This window comes from Branchiostoma belcheri, unplaced genomic scaffold (assembly GCF_001625305.1).
Source record: "Branchiostoma belcheri isolate BF01 breed outbred unplaced genomic scaffold, Haploidv18h27 scaffold80, whole genome shotgun sequence".
Taxonomy (NCBI): Eukaryota; Metazoa; Chordata; class Leptocardii; order Amphioxiformes; family Branchiostomatidae; genus Branchiostoma; species Branchiostoma belcheri.
Window position 1 is genome coordinate 1,184,675 of NW_017804465.1, and position 16,931 is coordinate 1,201,605.

Below are 16,931 nucleotides of genomic sequence, written 5' to 3' on the forward strand. Positions count from 1 at the left end.
GAAAGTCATGGTGCTGGATATGATACACAAGTACTGCTCTATCATTTTCTTTCTCAATATGGTAAATCATTAAAGGACGTTTGATTTAGATGATGTAGAACGCATGTTTTTAATAAATTTTAGCTACCTTGTAATTTATACGTATATGCTATTCTGTCCCATTGTAGGCAACACGAAGTTGTACTTTGAAATGAGCGGCGCGGACCTGAAGCTGAAGAAGCAGCTGGATTACGAGGACGAGACGACTTTCTCCCTGAGCATCCTGGTCCAGGACAACAGCGGCAACACTCCGTCCAACTCCGCTACTGTGCCTGTGTCTATGTGAGTGTTTCTTATGAAATTGCTCCGTTTCAAACCCTTAGCCTAGCCTTAGTCTTAACCTTAGCCTTAGCCTAATTTAATGTAACTACAGTAGTTAAATGTCGCGACGACTAAGTTTGGCCGGTCATGTTGTACGTAGTGAAGAACCAGCCAGTAGGCTTCTACTTTGGAACCCTGATACAAAGAGAAGAGTTGGACGTCCAAACATAACACTTAAGAAACTTATAGAAACTGGAACAGGCTTGGAGGGCCAGGAACGTATCTCTGTGATGAATGACAAACAGTTTTGGCGATCTAACTTTGTATGCTCCACCTCTTCGGAGGATGATAGATGATGATGATGATGATTGGCCTTAGCCTAGCCTAGCCGTAGCCACGCTAATGTTTTCTACCCATCGTGTTCCAGATATGTTGACCCGTCGAACGAGTTCACGCCGTACTTCAGCCCGGAGACCTACTCCAACACCGTGTTCGAGGACGAGGCGGTCGGCGCCACCGTGGTCGATGTGGACGCCTACGACAGCGACTCCAGCGCGAACGCACACGGTCAGTATGTTCGTGTGTTTGTTTGTTTTGCTTAACCGGCAAATTCCCCTCAAAGGTTTGGCATAACACATCGGTTTAGTACAGTAGTTACAAGTTGAGTAAGATCAGATTGTAAGGTTTGAACCATTCAATCTAAGATGGACCCCTACTCTTTTCGGTAAGGCTACTTGGTTCTTTGACGTGCTCGAGGAGTGGCTATCCTCAAACAAGGGATCCCCCGCTTTATGCTCCTAAGCGGTACCCTTGTCGAAGCTAGTTACTCATTTTTATCTGAGTGGACTGAGTAAATAGGTGTTAAGTTGCTTTCCCGGGGGCACAACATTTGGGTATGCTCTGGATCCAAACTCAGAACCTTTAAGTCACCAACCATAATAACCACAAGACCACTTTGTCACCACTCCACAGGCCAGATCACCTACACCATCCAGGGCGGCAACAGCGAGGGAAAGTTCTCCATAGACGACAGCACGGGCGAGGTGATCCTAGTGGACGCCTTAGACAGGGAGTCCACGGCGAGCTACAGCCTGACCGTCAGGGCGTCGGACGGTGTGACAGGTGGAGGGACGCCCAACACTAACACCACCACGGTCACCATAACTGTTGGAGATGCCAACGATAACGACCCGGTGTGTAGTCCGGCTGTGTACACTCGAGCGCTGGCAGAGGATACTGGCGTCTCCACTCAGGTGAAGAAATGTTTGAAATCTTTGTTATGCTTCACCATGCCAGTTAGCGGACAGGTTGAGTATAAATTACGCTGGTATTCAAAAAGGCTGTCTATAGCTGAAATATCGTGCATATGTTGCATGTAGTGTATGTCGGAACCTTGTTAAAAGTAAAGGTAGTCCCATAGTCTTTCTGAGGCCTTAGGGGCAGTGGGTGGTTAGTCCAGTTGAATGCACATCCCTCTCCTTCCACTGCCTTGTATCTCCCCACGAAAGTCATGTACCCATTTCACACCTGGGTGGAGTAAGAAAAGTTGCCAAAGCTTTTCCCAAGGGCACAACGTCTTGGCATTCAGACACTCGACGCCACGCAATATATCTTAACGCTACTAAAAATATCTCAACACTTTGATATCAGCAGATATCAGCATAAGTCACTAACGTCGACGTATCAATCCCGCAGGTGGTCACGGTCACTTGTGCTGACGACGATGACGGCACCAACGCGAACCTCGTCTACTCCACGACGTCGACGTACTTTGCTATAGCCAGCAGTTCCGGAATTATCACTGTCCAAAACGTGCCTGACTTCGACGCGGGAGCTCCCTCATCCTACAGCCTCACCGTGAAGGTAAGGGCCATGATTTTGATTCGTTTACATTAGCCTTTGTTTATGATTTCATGTAACACATGTTTTGTTTATGTAATGCAATACTTTTAACTGATAGATTTTGTTGATGGACAGAATCGTTTTTAGTTGACAAAGTGTTAAATGAACACAGTTCAGTCGAGTTCAAGACTGTCAAGTTGATTGAATGATTTGATTTCGTAAAGAGGTTCATCAGTCACGTAAAAGTAACAATAGAATATTTTTCAATCAGTGAATGTTTTTCAAAGGTGATTAAGAGGTACAGATGTACAGTCGACATCGAAAATTTTGAGTTACGTGTTTCTACCATTCAAAAACAGTCACTGATTGAAGAATATTCTTCTAACTGTTGATTTGATTTGAAAAAGGCTGTAGACGGGGGAGTGACGCCGCGAACCGGAACAGCCCTGGTCACCATTACCCTGACGGAGACGAATGACTACACACCCGCCTTCACGCAGACGTCCTACAGCGCAAGCGTGAACGAAAACGTGGCGGTCGGAACCTCCGTCGCAGCGGTGACTGCAACAGACAGTGATGCAGGTTGGAATGATAATTTCTGAAGTGTAAAGTTGACTTTTTTGGAAAGACGTTAAAAACCATGTTTGCGCACTATGTGACAGTTAATCTAGTCGGGATAAAATAACGTTAATTTTGGTGACGATACTGAACGAAATTTGCAAAAACTAAAAACTGACGCCTAAGAATAATATAATTATAGTCAGCTAGCGCAGAGACTTACGAGACTAGAAGGCAACCTTGCTAACCAATTCCCAACAGATTACCTACTCATGACTAGCTCCCTAACACGATCTGGAGAAGATCGGGAGGCCATGGTTGACTATGTGTGACAGGGGATTACAATATAACTCCCAACCGTGTTCCGGAGAAGGTAGGGAGGCTATAGACGCCTATAAGTGTCAGGGGCTTAACACAAAATATAATGACCCTGCCCCTACAGGTAACGACGGCGTGATAGTGTACACCATGCCGACCTACACCAACTTCCGACTTGACGAGGACTCGGGGGAGATCACGCTGAAGGCGGAGCTGGACTACGAGACGACTCAGACGTACCAACTGGTGGTCACGGCGACGGACCAGAGCGCCGCACTGGCAGACAGACGGAGTGCAAGGTAGGCTTCAAGTTGTCTCTCACTAAATTTGAGAGCAAAGACCGGTATAATTCATAATGCAAATCAACGGGAGACTCTTAGCTTGAACAGGCCTAGATTTGCCACAAAGAACGAAACGTTTTATTCGGAAAATCAGACAAATGAAAGCCTTGCTTTTACAGTTGATTTTACGGAGGATATATTGGGATGAAATGTTTAAAAAAGGGGGGGGGAATTACCAATGTGATAGATTGCTCCAAGTTAATTTTATGATGCAAACATTGTAGTCTACAACTTGAATCACTAAATGTCTAATTGCTTTCGATAATTATTGTTATCAAGGTATAAAACGTATATCACGACTAATCTCGAATTACTCTAACCACAGTGTCACAGTCCAAATCACCGTGAACGACGTGAACGACAACGAGCCGTCGTGCAGCCCGGCCACGTACACGGCGACGATCGCCGAGGACGCCGCCGACGCCACGAACGTCGCGACGCTGGTGTGCGACGACCTGGACTCGGGCGTCAACGACGACCTGGTGTTCGCCATCTCCGGCGGAGACGGCCTGGGGCAGTTTGCCGTCAGTACCGCAGGTTTGTTTGTTTGTTTGTTTCGTCGATGAAGGTTAGACATCCAGGTAATACAATACGCCAAAATAGCAGTTACTCAAGCAACTGGGTATGATTTTGGAAACGTCAGGCGTTTCAGCTAGTATCCACTAGCTTTCGTCAGTGACTGAGAGACCAGAGGGGAAATGCAGGTTTATAAACACAAACTATTGATTGGTATGCAAATAAAGTGCAAATAGATACAATTTTTTGGAAGTCGAAAAGGGGAACAAAAGTCAGACAAAATGCAAAATACTCCAAAACATATTATTAAGTGATTACAAAAGTAAAAATAACAATATGGTGACAGGGGTCGTGAGTGTCGTCAAGGACGGGACGGACGACTTGGACTTCGAGACGACGCAGACCTACTCGCTGGAGATACAAGTGTCCGACTCCGGAGTGCCAGCGCTTACAACTACTGTACAGGTAAGAATAACTCTAGTGTACTGTCTATGGCTCATCGCAAAGCAAATACTCCAGCCCATAAGCTTACAGTCTAAACTCGATACCATCGGCTAATCGTAACACAGTTATAAAGATTACTAGCCTGGTTACCAAGACTCGGGAGCTATAATAGGTTTGGTAACCAGGCTAAAAGATTACACTCGCTTATCAGGAAAAAATCGGTCATTTGTCCATATTCTTGGTTAAAGAAATTGATCAGTGGGTTAAGAATAACCTTCATATGAGATACTCTAACGATGATTTTATATGTGAGATGTGGGACCTTCCAAGAACCACGCATATGTCTGTACGCCTCCGATGCAGTAAGTGTACAAGGTAAAGTGACCACTTCGTCAATCGCAGTCTACATCGGACATGTCTATATCGTACCATTGAACATGTATCTTGCCTCAAGTTTTTACTTCACGGAAGCAACAAATGACTGTTGTTTTCAACCCACAGGTCGGAGTGACGTTGACCGACGTTAATGAGTACGCCCCTGACTTTGACCCTGACGCGTCAGCCGTGAGTTCGTACAGCATCAACATCGCCGAGGACGTGGCGGTGGGGACAACAGTCATGACGATCACAGCTAACGACAATGACACGGCGCAGTCTGTCACCTTCTCGTTCAACCCTTCAAGCAACAAGTTCCTCATAGACGCAGACTCGGGTATGTATTCATTTCCGCTATAAGATAAAGTAATACCTTACCTTGGGCATCGGGCACCAAGTTTCCATGTCCTGTTGACTGCCGTCTCTGCCTCTTGTCATGGGATGCTCGTCCTTTCTAAATCCTCCAGGAATTTCCTAAAGTCCTATAATAAGACGGATAAAAAGAATCTAATGTGATTGAATACAGATTCGTAATTTATGCTTACTGATATTTCGGGTACATTTTGTTAATGTAAGTCTGGTGTCTTGCTTAAGGAAAACTAATCCCACTTCTGACACCATCCTAAATGCATATATTCTTTTACATATTTTCCCATTATAGGAGCTATTACGGTGAAGTCTAGCCTTGACTACGAGTCGGTGACGTCCTACGCGCTCAAGGTGCAGGCGGTGGACTCCGGGTCGCCCGCCAAGACCAGCACCGTGGACCTCGCCTTCTCCGTCACCGACGTTAACGACAACGACCCGGTCTTCAGCCCGACGTCTTATGCCGTACAGGTAAGCACTTATAGTTGGAAAATGGCTAGGTTCAATATACATGTACCTTGATGTAGATTTGAAAAGATATCTTACGGTATGAACTTGAAATTGGGTTGGCATCCTTTAACGGTTAACGATAACGACCCGGTCTTCAGCCCGACGTCTTACGCCGTACAGGTAAGCATGCTTACCTTGACTTACAGGTGAAACAATTTGGGTCAGGTTCGTTTTATCCCAAGGTAAATTTTGAAAGATATCTCTATGGGGATTGGGATGAGATCCCTCCAGCCGTAATACCTCTGTCAAACAGAACCAAAATCAATCGGGCGACAAGCCTGCAAGCTCTAAATGATTTTTAGGAATCGGCCGATGTTTGCCAGTCTCAGAGCCCCATGCATTTGATAGGTTAGATTTTTCATAGGGTCGACTATTAATTTGTTCGGCGACATTCTGGGGACCAACAAATATGACCGAAACTCGGCATAAGGGAAACAGGTGGAGTACTAGTTTTTCTTCATAATAGACTTGCTTATCCGGACATTCATAAGATATCTCACCTAATTATTTTTTAATTCACAGGTGCAAGAGAACACCACGAACGGTGCGGTTGTTGTCACCACGACCTGTACCGATGTCGAAGACGCCTCTGTCGTGTACGCCGAGTTTAGCGGGGACGTCGGTAACGTGTTCGGCATCGCCACCAACGGAGATATCATCATGCAGGTACTCTTAATCTTGCATCTCGTACAGCAACTAATAAGTAAACAGTTCTATTTTAAGTAACCACTGTGCATAGTCACATTCATAACGAATGTTTCTATTTAGTTGTAAAATGTTTTAATTCAGTAGCAAAACTGTGATTCGCGATAAAACCTCATCTTGTATTTTGCATCTTGTCTGCAGGACGCCACCAACTTAGACTACGAGACCCTGACGGCGTACACCCTCCTGGTCACCTGTAGTGACACCACTGTTACCGAGAGAACCGTCACCGCTACCGTACAGATAGAAGTGACCGGGTATAACGAAGACCCGCCTGCCTTCACCAACTCGGTCCTGGCTACCTTCGCCGCAGACACGTACTCGGGTAAGCTAGCAGAAAGAAATGCCAGTTTGGTGGTTGAATGCAAAAGAAAGACAGCTCCAGAAATAACACGTACACGTAAATGCACAGTCTTTCCTATCCTAGTCCCAAAATACAGGCCTTTTTTGACAGCAAATATAGCTAACTTTTTAGCCAGCTTTTCTGACTGCTGCCGTCCTAAAAAGTAAGTGAAACTGACCACGTAAAAACCTGGGCGAACGGACAACACTCCCAGCCCTGTAAGAATACCGGCGAGCCTACGATGGCCTGAATATTATTTATTTATTTATTTCAGCTTCATTACATAACAAAGTATGTAATTGGACAGGGGGAACAGGTCTAGCCTTTGTCTTAGCCCCCTGTCCAAGAATTATTAGAGTAATTAGCTACAGCTATTATGGACTGATGTACATTAAAGATTCTGACTTACATCTCATTCCCCAGCCACAATCTCCGAGGACATCTCCTTAGGAGAGAACGTGACGCAGGTGTTGGCTACCGACCCTGACGCCGGGCCGGATGGGGACATCTACTACAGCATTACTAGCGGGAACAGCCAGGGCAAGTTCTACATAGACAGCAGCACAGGTAAGGACAGAACATCTTTGCAATATAAGTATCAAGAAGGATAGCTTAAAATCTACAAGGTAACTGCAAGTATCTGGACATTAAGCTGAGTATGGCCTTCTGATCGTTACCAACCTTCCCACATCATGGCTGGGAGTAGATTGGGAGAAGGTCGGCAGTGGTTGGGTGTCGGCCAGCCGAATGTTTCAAAACGTTGAAAATCTACCGCCACCGTGGTTTGTGGTCAAGAGGATGGTCGTAGGAAGGTGCTGAATTTGTGGGAGGGGCTTAAGAGGCTACGTGTTTCCACTGATAGTTCACTACAACAAGATCGAAAACTCAGTAACTCTCATTATTGGTGAACAAGCATCGGGTGCCTAGATGTATAATATTCAATAATATCCTACAGGCTACATCATGGTGAACAAGGAGCTTGACCGCGAAGCGACGGCGTCATACGTGCTGATTGCGGCGGCGACGGACGGCTTCAGCATTTCTATAACCTTTATCATTCGCCAGATTTAATATCTCCTACTTTTTACATACTACAGGCTACATCATGGTGAACAAAGAACTAGACCGCGAGGCGACGGCGTCCTACGTGCTGATCGCGACGGTCACAGACGGCGGGACGGCCCCGACGCGCTCGGCCACCGCCACCGTCAGCGTCACGGTGGCAGACGTCAACGACAACACGCCGCTCTGCGTGCCGTCCATATACAGCAACACGCTGGCAGAGAACTCCGCCAGTGGGACTAATGTGGCAACTATTACATGCAGGTAGCGTACGAACTTATTAACTTCGCCTACGTGATTTTGGTAGCACTTGTATGTTCTTATTTATGCATATGTTTGGATAAGGATTAGCAGCTCAACAAAATATGCATAATGGATGAAATCTGGTGTGTGTGTTGGTCTTGACCTGTCAAATACATGGTTAGATTTTGGGTCACCTGGCAGCTTTCTAAGATACTGCAGCAGAACGTTCGATTTTGATATATCGTAAATGTGTATATTAAAAATTTGCAGTTCTCATATCACTGTTCAGTGGTATTTTACATGTCTAATGGCTACAAGATTTAAACAGCTTTTGTACAACAAGTATTGCATGCATGCATGTCAGGCTCTAAGGGACGTCGGTACATACAACTGCACTTTCGAAAACTCCACCGAAGAAGAATATTTTCCATTTACCTTTTTTTACTACAGTGACATTGACGACGGCGTTAACTCCCAGCTGACATACACTATAATGAGTGGGGATAGCCAGGGACAGTTCACAATGGGCACGACGGGTATCCTGACTGTTAGTGGAACTCCCGACCTAAACTATGAGGATACTCAGGAATATTCCATCATTATTCAAGGTGAGTTATATTCCTTTCTAACAATAGCAACAGCACCCTTACCTATCTAGTTCTGGCAGAGTTCTGGATAGCCTCCGCGTATCCAAGAACGTAGATTTGCCCCAGGCACGGGTATCGATGCGTGTGGAATATCCAGAACCGTGCCTAAGCATTTGTAAGCATAAAGCACGGTTATAGACACATGCAACACTAAACTAAACACTAAACACAACATGGCCCGCCTTAGCAGCAGCTGACATGCGGTGGAGGAGAGAGGAGAGAGAACACTAAACTATAAACTAGAGAAATGTCCATAATGTACATAAATACAGTAACACTTGCGTGTTAGTAGCAAGTGGGCGATATTCTCTCAATCGAGGCATTATTGTATGCCTTGGATCCATGGATTAATAAAAGTGTTATGAAATCTCCCTGCAGTATCGGACAGTGCAGTGACCACGCCGCTCGCCACTAACGTAACTGTCGCAGTAGAAGTGACTGGAGTGAACGAGTTTACACCCGTCTTCAACCCGACTTCCTACTCCGTCAGCATCAGCGAGAACGCCACTCAGGGCATCACTGTGGAGACTGTGGTCGCCACTGACGCCGACTTCGGGAGCCAAGGTGAGAATCGTTTTATCTAAGCTAAGACATATATTTTGGTGTCGAATGGCCGAGAATCTAAGCTAGCTATAGCGGACACGAGTTTTACCTATAGCGGACACTGAGAGTTCAAGGGTCCGATACCTTGTATTTCAGGCTAATCCTTGTGTGGTTTACATTACTTTTCTCACTTCACCCAGGTATTATGTGTAAAATGAAAGGTACTCTGTTTTGGGAGGTAAAAGGCAGTGGAAGAAAATGGATGGGCTCCATCTTCCAATACCGTGCCCTAGACACAGTGCCTTGGACTAACTACCCACTGCCCCTACGCCCTAAGAAAGGCTATTAGTCTACCTTAACCTTTTTAAGAACAGATAAACAAAGGTCTAAATAAAGAAATCAACACAATACTGCTGTAGAAACTGAGCTAAAACCACTGACTTTTTTGTCATCTTTCGCAGGAGACATCAGCTACACCATCAGCGCAGGAAACGCCGAGCAGAAGTTCGTCATCGACAGCAGCTCGGGAGCCATCGGCCTGGCGCAAACCTTAGACCGTGAGACAACCGCCAGCTACCAGCTCACGGTCCTCGCCATAGACGACGGCGGAGCCTCCTCTCTCACGGGCACCACGACTGTAACAGTCACCATAACGGATGTGAACGACAACACGCCGGTATTCGGGCAGTCCCTCTACACGGTGGATTTGGCCGAGACCACCGCAGCAGGGTCTGCTGTAGTTACTGTGGGGGCTACGGATGCTGATGATGGGACGAACGCGGCTATCACGTACTCTATCGTTAGCGGCAACACGAACAACGATCTCGCCATCGATGCAAGCACAGGTAGGATGTTTTGACCATTGTCTCTGCTACAATTACTTTGAATAAACACGCTTAATGCACATTATATGATAATAAAGCACGTTTACACAACAATACAAGAGAATTTTTTTCTTGGGTTAGCTCCGTAGGGCTTTTAACAAGGATATTCCATTTTCCTGGATATGCTGGATATTCAATCCCTAGTGCCTTGCTCCCTAGAACATCTGTACAGGGGTGTCTTTGCTGTGCTTAGATAGTTAGTTATGACATGCACATTTACATGTACATGTACATGTAGATAAGTGGTAGATGGGATATTTTTTTTTTACATTTAAAGTTTCTCAACACAGCACTAACATTTTCCTGTGCAAACGGGCGAATATCACGTTTAAATGTTGCCTAAATATTTACCCCACCAGGTGCCGTGACGTTGAGCAACCCGCTCAACTACGAAGTGACCGAAGACTACACGGTCACCATCCGCGCGACAGACGGCGGATCCCCCGCCAACTCCGCCGACGCTACCCTCAGTCTGACCGTCAGCGCAGTCAACGAGTTCCCGCCTGACTTCACCCAGAGCTCCTGGTCCGTGTCAATTCTTGAGAACTCCACCTACGGAGAGGTAATGTTTTGTAAACTACATGTACCTTCGATCGCAATTGTTTTTAATGTTGAATATGATCCAGGTATTTCTTCTACCGAATTGAGATCTGAATATAAGGAAATTCTAATCTCCCCTATGAGGATTCCAGATTTCCCTAGGATTCCGGATTCCCCTGGATTCTAGTCTCCCCTGTGATATATATTTTAATATTGTATGCTTAATGATCACAACCGTAAATGTGTGATCATTTTATGGACTGATACCTATGTAAGTAGCCTCTCAATTCAGCCCTCCACGGCCAGGAGGCATGTACCTTTTTTTTTATTTACTTCATAGGTCACTCAAAATGTTTTGGGTTACTGTACAGCCAGTGAGAACAGATGTTTGTTGACCTTAGACTTCAAAAGGCATAAGGGAAACAATCGCGAGGTAGCTTATTCCAATGTGATGTTGTTCTGGGAAAGAACTTTTGCTAAGAACTATCAAACCAGTCTACCACAGTAACTACTACAATTAATACTACCTCTACTACTACCACTACAGGTGGTGGCCACAGTAGCGGCTACAGACGACGACAGCTACGCGGACGGGACTGTTACATTCTCTATAACAAACGGGAACGGGGAGGCAAAGTTCCAAATGGAGACCACCACGGGCGTGATCAAACTTACAGCCAGCTTAGATAGGGAGAACACCGACTTCTACAACCTAACCGTACAGGCCACAGACATGTCCACCTCGCCTCTGTCTAACAGCACGTATGTGGAGATAACTGTTATAGATTCCAACGACAACTACCCCACCTTCAGCCCAACTGTGTACAGTGCCACAGTGCCTGAAGACGAAGCAGTCGCCACCACCATTGTCAGCGTGACCGTTACTGATGCAGATATAGGCACCAACGCTGATATTACCTATACCATCACTGCTGGGAACAGTGAGAGCAAGTTCAACATCCTAACCAACGGAGCTGTTGTGCTCGCGGATACGTTGAACTATGAAAGCACAACCCAGTACACGCTAACCATAACCGCGACTGACGCCGGCAACCCTCCACTCTCCTCCGACGCGATTGTTTCCGTAACCGTCGGCGCTGTGAACGAGTTCGCCCCGGTGTTTGCCCAGGACCCTTACGCCGCTTCGGTAAACGAGAACGCTACCATAGGCACTGTAGTTACAACAGTGAACGCTACCGACGACGACGCCGGATCCCAGGTACTTTCTCGAGCTACGTTAAAGGCATCCAGTGCAGTTTTTAGGGCATGGAAAACCAATTTTTCAAAGCCAATATTCTGGTCATTTATATACATTAGACATAGAGTTGAAACCACACTGTCCCAATGTATATTGACCCTCATGGAGCAAAAATTTCCTACATTCTGACGGAAAATGCTTACTGGAAGGGCACTGGGCTGATTTTTAGGGTACCACCGAGAAAATAATGGACTCATCTTGGGGCTTGTTTCTGCTGTATTAAATGCCCAAAGTATGAAATGCTGACTCAAATGTGCTAATGTGAAGCAGTATGTGTCAATATCACAAAGTTTGCCTTATTCAGAATATTCCCAGTTTTGCCCCCCTGAAATTACATTGGATGCCTTTAAGAAGACCCAACATTATTTCCCGATTACAAGTGTTTCATTGTATTATAAAAAAAGTTCTGAGCATAGCAATATGAATCATGTTTTAAAACCTTTATTGATAGCTATTTTTTTAATATTGCGATTGATTTTACAGATGTCAGATGTAAATTAGCATAATACTTCAGACTCAACTATCCTCACTTAGCTCAGGTGTAAATGAGTATTGTCCTGTCATGTATTTGTCCCCTATGTTGGTGGCGGCATTAATATAAGTTGAAAAAACTTGAATGTGTCGTCACCACGTCTGGTGATTACATGTTGGAATAAAAAAATATGTAAGTCTGCTTTTTGCTAATAAAGTCATTATCATCATTATCATCATCAGGGGCTGGTTCTGTACTCCATCGTGGCCGGTAACTCAGAACGGAAGTGGGTCATCGACGAGGAATCCGGCAACATCTCCATCGCTACAACCTTAGACCGGGAGACAACAGACACATACGAGCTGACTGTTAGGGCATATGACAGCTACGGCGTGTTGCCTTTCAACTTCACCGACGTCAACGTTACCATTACGGTCCTAGACATCAACGACAACGAACCAGTCTTCAATCCACAAACGTACAGCGTATCCATTCTAGAGGGTGCTCTTGTGGGCACCACGGTGGTCAAGTTCACGTCGACGGACTTGGACATCAACGCCAACGCCGTGCACGATTACGTCATTTCCGCCGGAAATACCGGAGACGCGTTTGAGCTCAGCAACGACGAGATTCTGCTGAAGAACAAGCTGAACCACGAAACCGTCGGACTCTACACGCTAACGATCCAGGCAAGTATGGTAATACTTACTTACTTACTTAGTGGCGTGCGTAGTCCAGTCGTTAGCGATCCTGCCTCTGGACTAAGAGGTTGGGAGTTCGAATCCCGGCTGTTGTCGCTCACCCGACATGCACGCTACTGTTTAGGGTCGCAGTCCTTAGGACAGGATGTTAAGCTGTGGTCCACTGTTCATTGTGCTTGTTGAAAAGAGCTAGTGGAATTTCCCCGGTACAATGAACCTGTAAATACTGTACATAGCGTCTGTCTTCTCTGTCACGACCAGTGGAAGAGTAGCTCTTCAGTGAGTTAACTGGTTCGAGATCACTTCACTTACCAGCGCTCAGTCCTCTTCAGCAAGCTCTCTATAGCATTCTGGGGCACAGAGTCAATTTCAGCACTCTTTCTGACAATGCTATTAACAACTTTTAGTTCGCGGTAGTTTGCTCTGTTCCTATGACATCAACTGTAAAATTAGGTTAGCCACACAAAACTACATAACAGAAACAAAACTCTTTAAGATATATATGTCCGTTGAATAAATCTGTATCTGTATAGCCGGTATATTCGCCTTTCGGCGTAACACACCAGCTTGCGGGCATGCGGCGCTCGACACCGATCGACGTGTTACACCTAGCCCTTGAACACCTAACTCTAGACATTGTTTAAAGCTATCTAATGACAATGTCTCTACTGTACTTGGTGACAGCAAGTTCCACTCTGCGGTAGTTCTAGGAAAGAATGAATTCTTGAATATCTCAATCTTTGGCTGATAAATCAAATCAAATCAATATGTGTCCTGCTTTGCTTTCTAGGCCACCGATCAGGGTGATCCTGTCCTTACCGGCGAGGCGACCGTGACCGTCACAGTTCTGCCCGAGAACGAGTTCCAGCCGGTGTTCCAGGAGGACAGTTCGACAGTACTGGTTTCCGAGGACGCGGTTCTGGGCACGCTGATCTATAACGCCAACGCCACGGATAACGACACGGGGACGTACGGAAACCTGGAGTTTTACATTACCGCTGGCAACGGCGGCAACGGCGCGACGTTCCTCTGCGACTCCTCCACTGGGGAAATCAGGTTCGTTTTTCTTTGTTTGAAACCTTTGTTTGAACCTTTGTATATGGTTAGTGTCCGTTCATTTTTGGTCATTTCTGATTTCGATTACTTCAAAAGTCTCTTAAAAGAATCCAGAGTTGGGGCCATGCGTGTGCCTGGTGGTAGACTGTTCCAGACAAAGGGTCAACTATAGCCTATGAATCTTCTGAAGCTCTGTCGCTGAGGGTTTGGGACAACCAATTAATTGCTTGTGCTTTTTCTGGTCGTCCTTAGGTTGGGGACGTACCTGGACCGAGAGACGAACGCGTCCTACGTCCTCACTATCACGGTGTACGACCACGACGCCGCCGACGCCAACACTATGAATGACACCATGCAAGTGACCGTCACCGTGTCTGATGTCAACGACAACAAACCGACGTTTTCTCAAGACCAGTTTAACGTCTTCGTCAATGAGAACGTCCCGAGTGGAACTTTAGTAACAACCATGGTTGCTACTGATATAGACGCTGGTACCAACGCCCAGGTAGTGTACAGTATCGTCTATGGCAGTTCTAACTTCGTCATCGACTCCAGCACTGGAGACATCACCACGAACACCGCCAACCTTGACCGTGAGACACAAGACTGGTACTACCTCACGGTCAAGGCCGCAGACCAGGGCTCTCCCGTACTGTCCAGCGTGGTCGGAGTGACCATCTGGCTGAATGACGAAAATGACAACTCTCCAATCTTTAACCCAGATAACTACATTATCAACATAGAAGAGGACGTGGCAGTGAACAGCGCGTTCTACATGTTAAGAGCGAACGATGCGGATAGCGGTACTAACGCAGCTCTTACATATAACATAACCAACGGCGATCCGCAGGGGCAGTTTGCTATAGCCTCTACCGGAGAAGTTAGCGTGGTCTCGAGTTTGGACAGGGAGACTACTGATCAGTATATCCTAGATGTTTTTGTGTACGATGGAGGCAGTCCTTCGCTAAACGCCACTGCTACGGTGACAGTAAACGTGCTAGACGTGAATGACAACTTCCCCGTGTTCTCGTCCGACCCTTACGTTGTCTCTGTATACGAGGACATCGCAGTCGGGAGCACGGTGGCCCCCGTCACCGCGACCGATGCCGACTCCGGCACGAACGCGCAAGTGTCCTACACGATCATCGACGGCAACCAGGAGAACAAGTTCGTCGTCAATCAGGCCGACGGCCCTCTCCTCCTGGCGTCGTCCCTCGATCGGGAAAGCAACGACACCTACAACATCACCTTACGGGCTTACGACGGAGGCAGCCCGAGCCTATCTACAACCGTTACGGTCTACGTGATGGTTCTAGACGTAAACGACAACACGGCCTTGTGGTCTGACGCTAACTATACTTTCTACATATCCGAGGACGCGGCAATCGGAGCAAGCGTTGGTAACATCAGCGCAAGCGATATCGACATCTCCAACAACGCCGACCTGAGATACACTATAACCAGCGGTGACTCTGGCAACCAGTTCGCCATAGTTGACACTACTGGTAACATCACTGTGAACGCACCACTAGACAGGGAGGCGATAACAAACTACAGTCTTACCGTCCAAGTGACGGACTTGGGAAACCCTGCGCTGCAAAACAGCGTCACTGTCCTGATCATAGTCGTAGACGTCAACGACAACAACCCGATCTTTACACAATCTCTCTACGAGACTCAGTATGTGGAGAACAGCAACACGGGGCTTAGTGTGCTAACTGTTACTGCAACTGATGCAGACAATGGTACGAACGCAGCGATTGCATACAGTATCTCCAACACTAGCACGACGGGACTCAACTACTTCACAATCGACTCCAGTTCGGGTGTAGTCTCCATCGGGTCGTCCTTAGATCGGGAGGCGGACGCGATCGTGACGTTTGTCGTGGTGGCGACGGACGGAGGGACGCCGACACTGACAGGCACGACAACTGTCAGGGTGAACGTCACGGACCTGAACGACAATCCGCCGGTCTTCAACCCGGATTTCTACAGGTAAGCTGGTATTTTATAGCTGTTTCACATAGACCGATTGAACCTTCTTCTCACTGCTACAATTACTTAGCATGTTTTCTTTAACTTTTTCTGCCACAAAACCAGACGCCAATCTGATAGAGGCACTTCTTTGCACCATCTGAATGTTCTTCACTACTGTTCATTCACCATGTTGGTATAGGGTGTATTTTCTTCTCAAAAGGCGACCTCTGTATAGTGGTAGCAACACAAATGAAGATGAGTGTTATCACCTTAGTGGACTCCAAACTCGTTTGGACACACTATGGGGAAGAGGGCCAGCATGTGTTTACTCTTTCAACATTATACGAACTGAATAGAGCAGGTAGCAATCACTAGATAAAACAGAAGAACAAGAATATGCAAAGTTCTAACGGCTGTCGTGTTTCTGTCCGTGTCCAGTCTTGAGTTGCCGTACGACTCCACCAGTACGGAGGTCCTGACGACAGTGTCGGCAACCGACGCCGACATCACCACGAATTCCGAGATTATCTTCTCCTTGGTGGACCAGACGGAGTGGTTCACGATGGAGCCGTTCAGCGGGAACTTCAAGCGGCTGGCGGGCTCAGGAAGTCTGGAGAAGGACGTGAAGATCGTGGCAAGAGCCATCGCCAGGGACGGGGGTAAAGGACTTTGAGTATTTTATTGTAGACTTTGCTTGTGCCAACCACGTACTTCGTACGATTGCAATAGTCGTGTCCTGCAAAATTCAACCGTCTTGTAACGGTAAAAGTCGTCTAGCGTCCTTGTCACCGGTTGGCTCTGTCACAGCTTCCTTGAAGTCTTAGTGCATCAAATCGTACCATGACTTGTGACGAATGTGGCCGCGCCATAACGTAACATGTAGTAAAGTAGGGAAACTATGGCATTTAGGACACATGTGTTTACTCCATG

At 46.5% G+C, this 16,931-nt stretch overlaps 1 protein-coding gene across 1 annotated transcript in view; it reads left to right on the forward strand.

Moving 5' to 3' along the window:
• LOC109486454 (protocadherin Fat 4-like) overlaps positions 1–16,674 on the forward strand; it is a 31,757-nt gene extending 15,083 nt beyond the window's left edge. Inside the window, exons 22-44 of the mRNA XM_019790283.1 lie at positions 168–321; positions 728–867; positions 1,273–1,553; positions 1,996–2,163; positions 2,550–2,724; positions 3,143–3,317; positions 3,685–3,896; positions 4,222–4,340; positions 4,821–5,031; positions 5,356–5,531; positions 6,093–6,236; positions 6,417–6,600; positions 7,042–7,185; positions 7,716–7,944; positions 8,374–8,531; positions 8,949–9,134; positions 9,575–9,958; positions 10,357–10,559; positions 11,085–11,756; positions 12,510–12,956; positions 13,759–14,024; positions 14,277–16,019; positions 16,440–16,674. Coding sequence (XP_019645842.1) covers positions 168–321; positions 728–867; positions 1,273–1,553; positions 1,996–2,163; positions 2,550–2,724; positions 3,143–3,317; positions 3,685–3,896; positions 4,222–4,340; positions 4,821–5,031; positions 5,356–5,531; positions 6,093–6,236; positions 6,417–6,600; positions 7,042–7,185; positions 7,716–7,944; positions 8,374–8,531; positions 8,949–9,134; positions 9,575–9,958; positions 10,357–10,559; positions 11,085–11,756; positions 12,510–12,956; positions 13,759–14,024; positions 14,277–16,019; positions 16,440–16,674 — 6,806 coding nt within the window. The remainder of the gene's footprint in view (positions 1–167; positions 322–727; positions 868–1,272; positions 1,554–1,995; positions 2,164–2,549; positions 2,725–3,142; positions 3,318–3,684; positions 3,897–4,221; positions 4,341–4,820; positions 5,032–5,355; positions 5,532–6,092; positions 6,237–6,416; positions 6,601–7,041; positions 7,186–7,715; positions 7,945–8,373; positions 8,532–8,948; positions 9,135–9,574; positions 9,959–10,356; positions 10,560–11,084; positions 11,757–12,509; positions 12,957–13,758; positions 14,025–14,276; positions 16,020–16,439) is intronic.
• Positions 16,675–16,931: the final 257 nt, after the last annotated feature.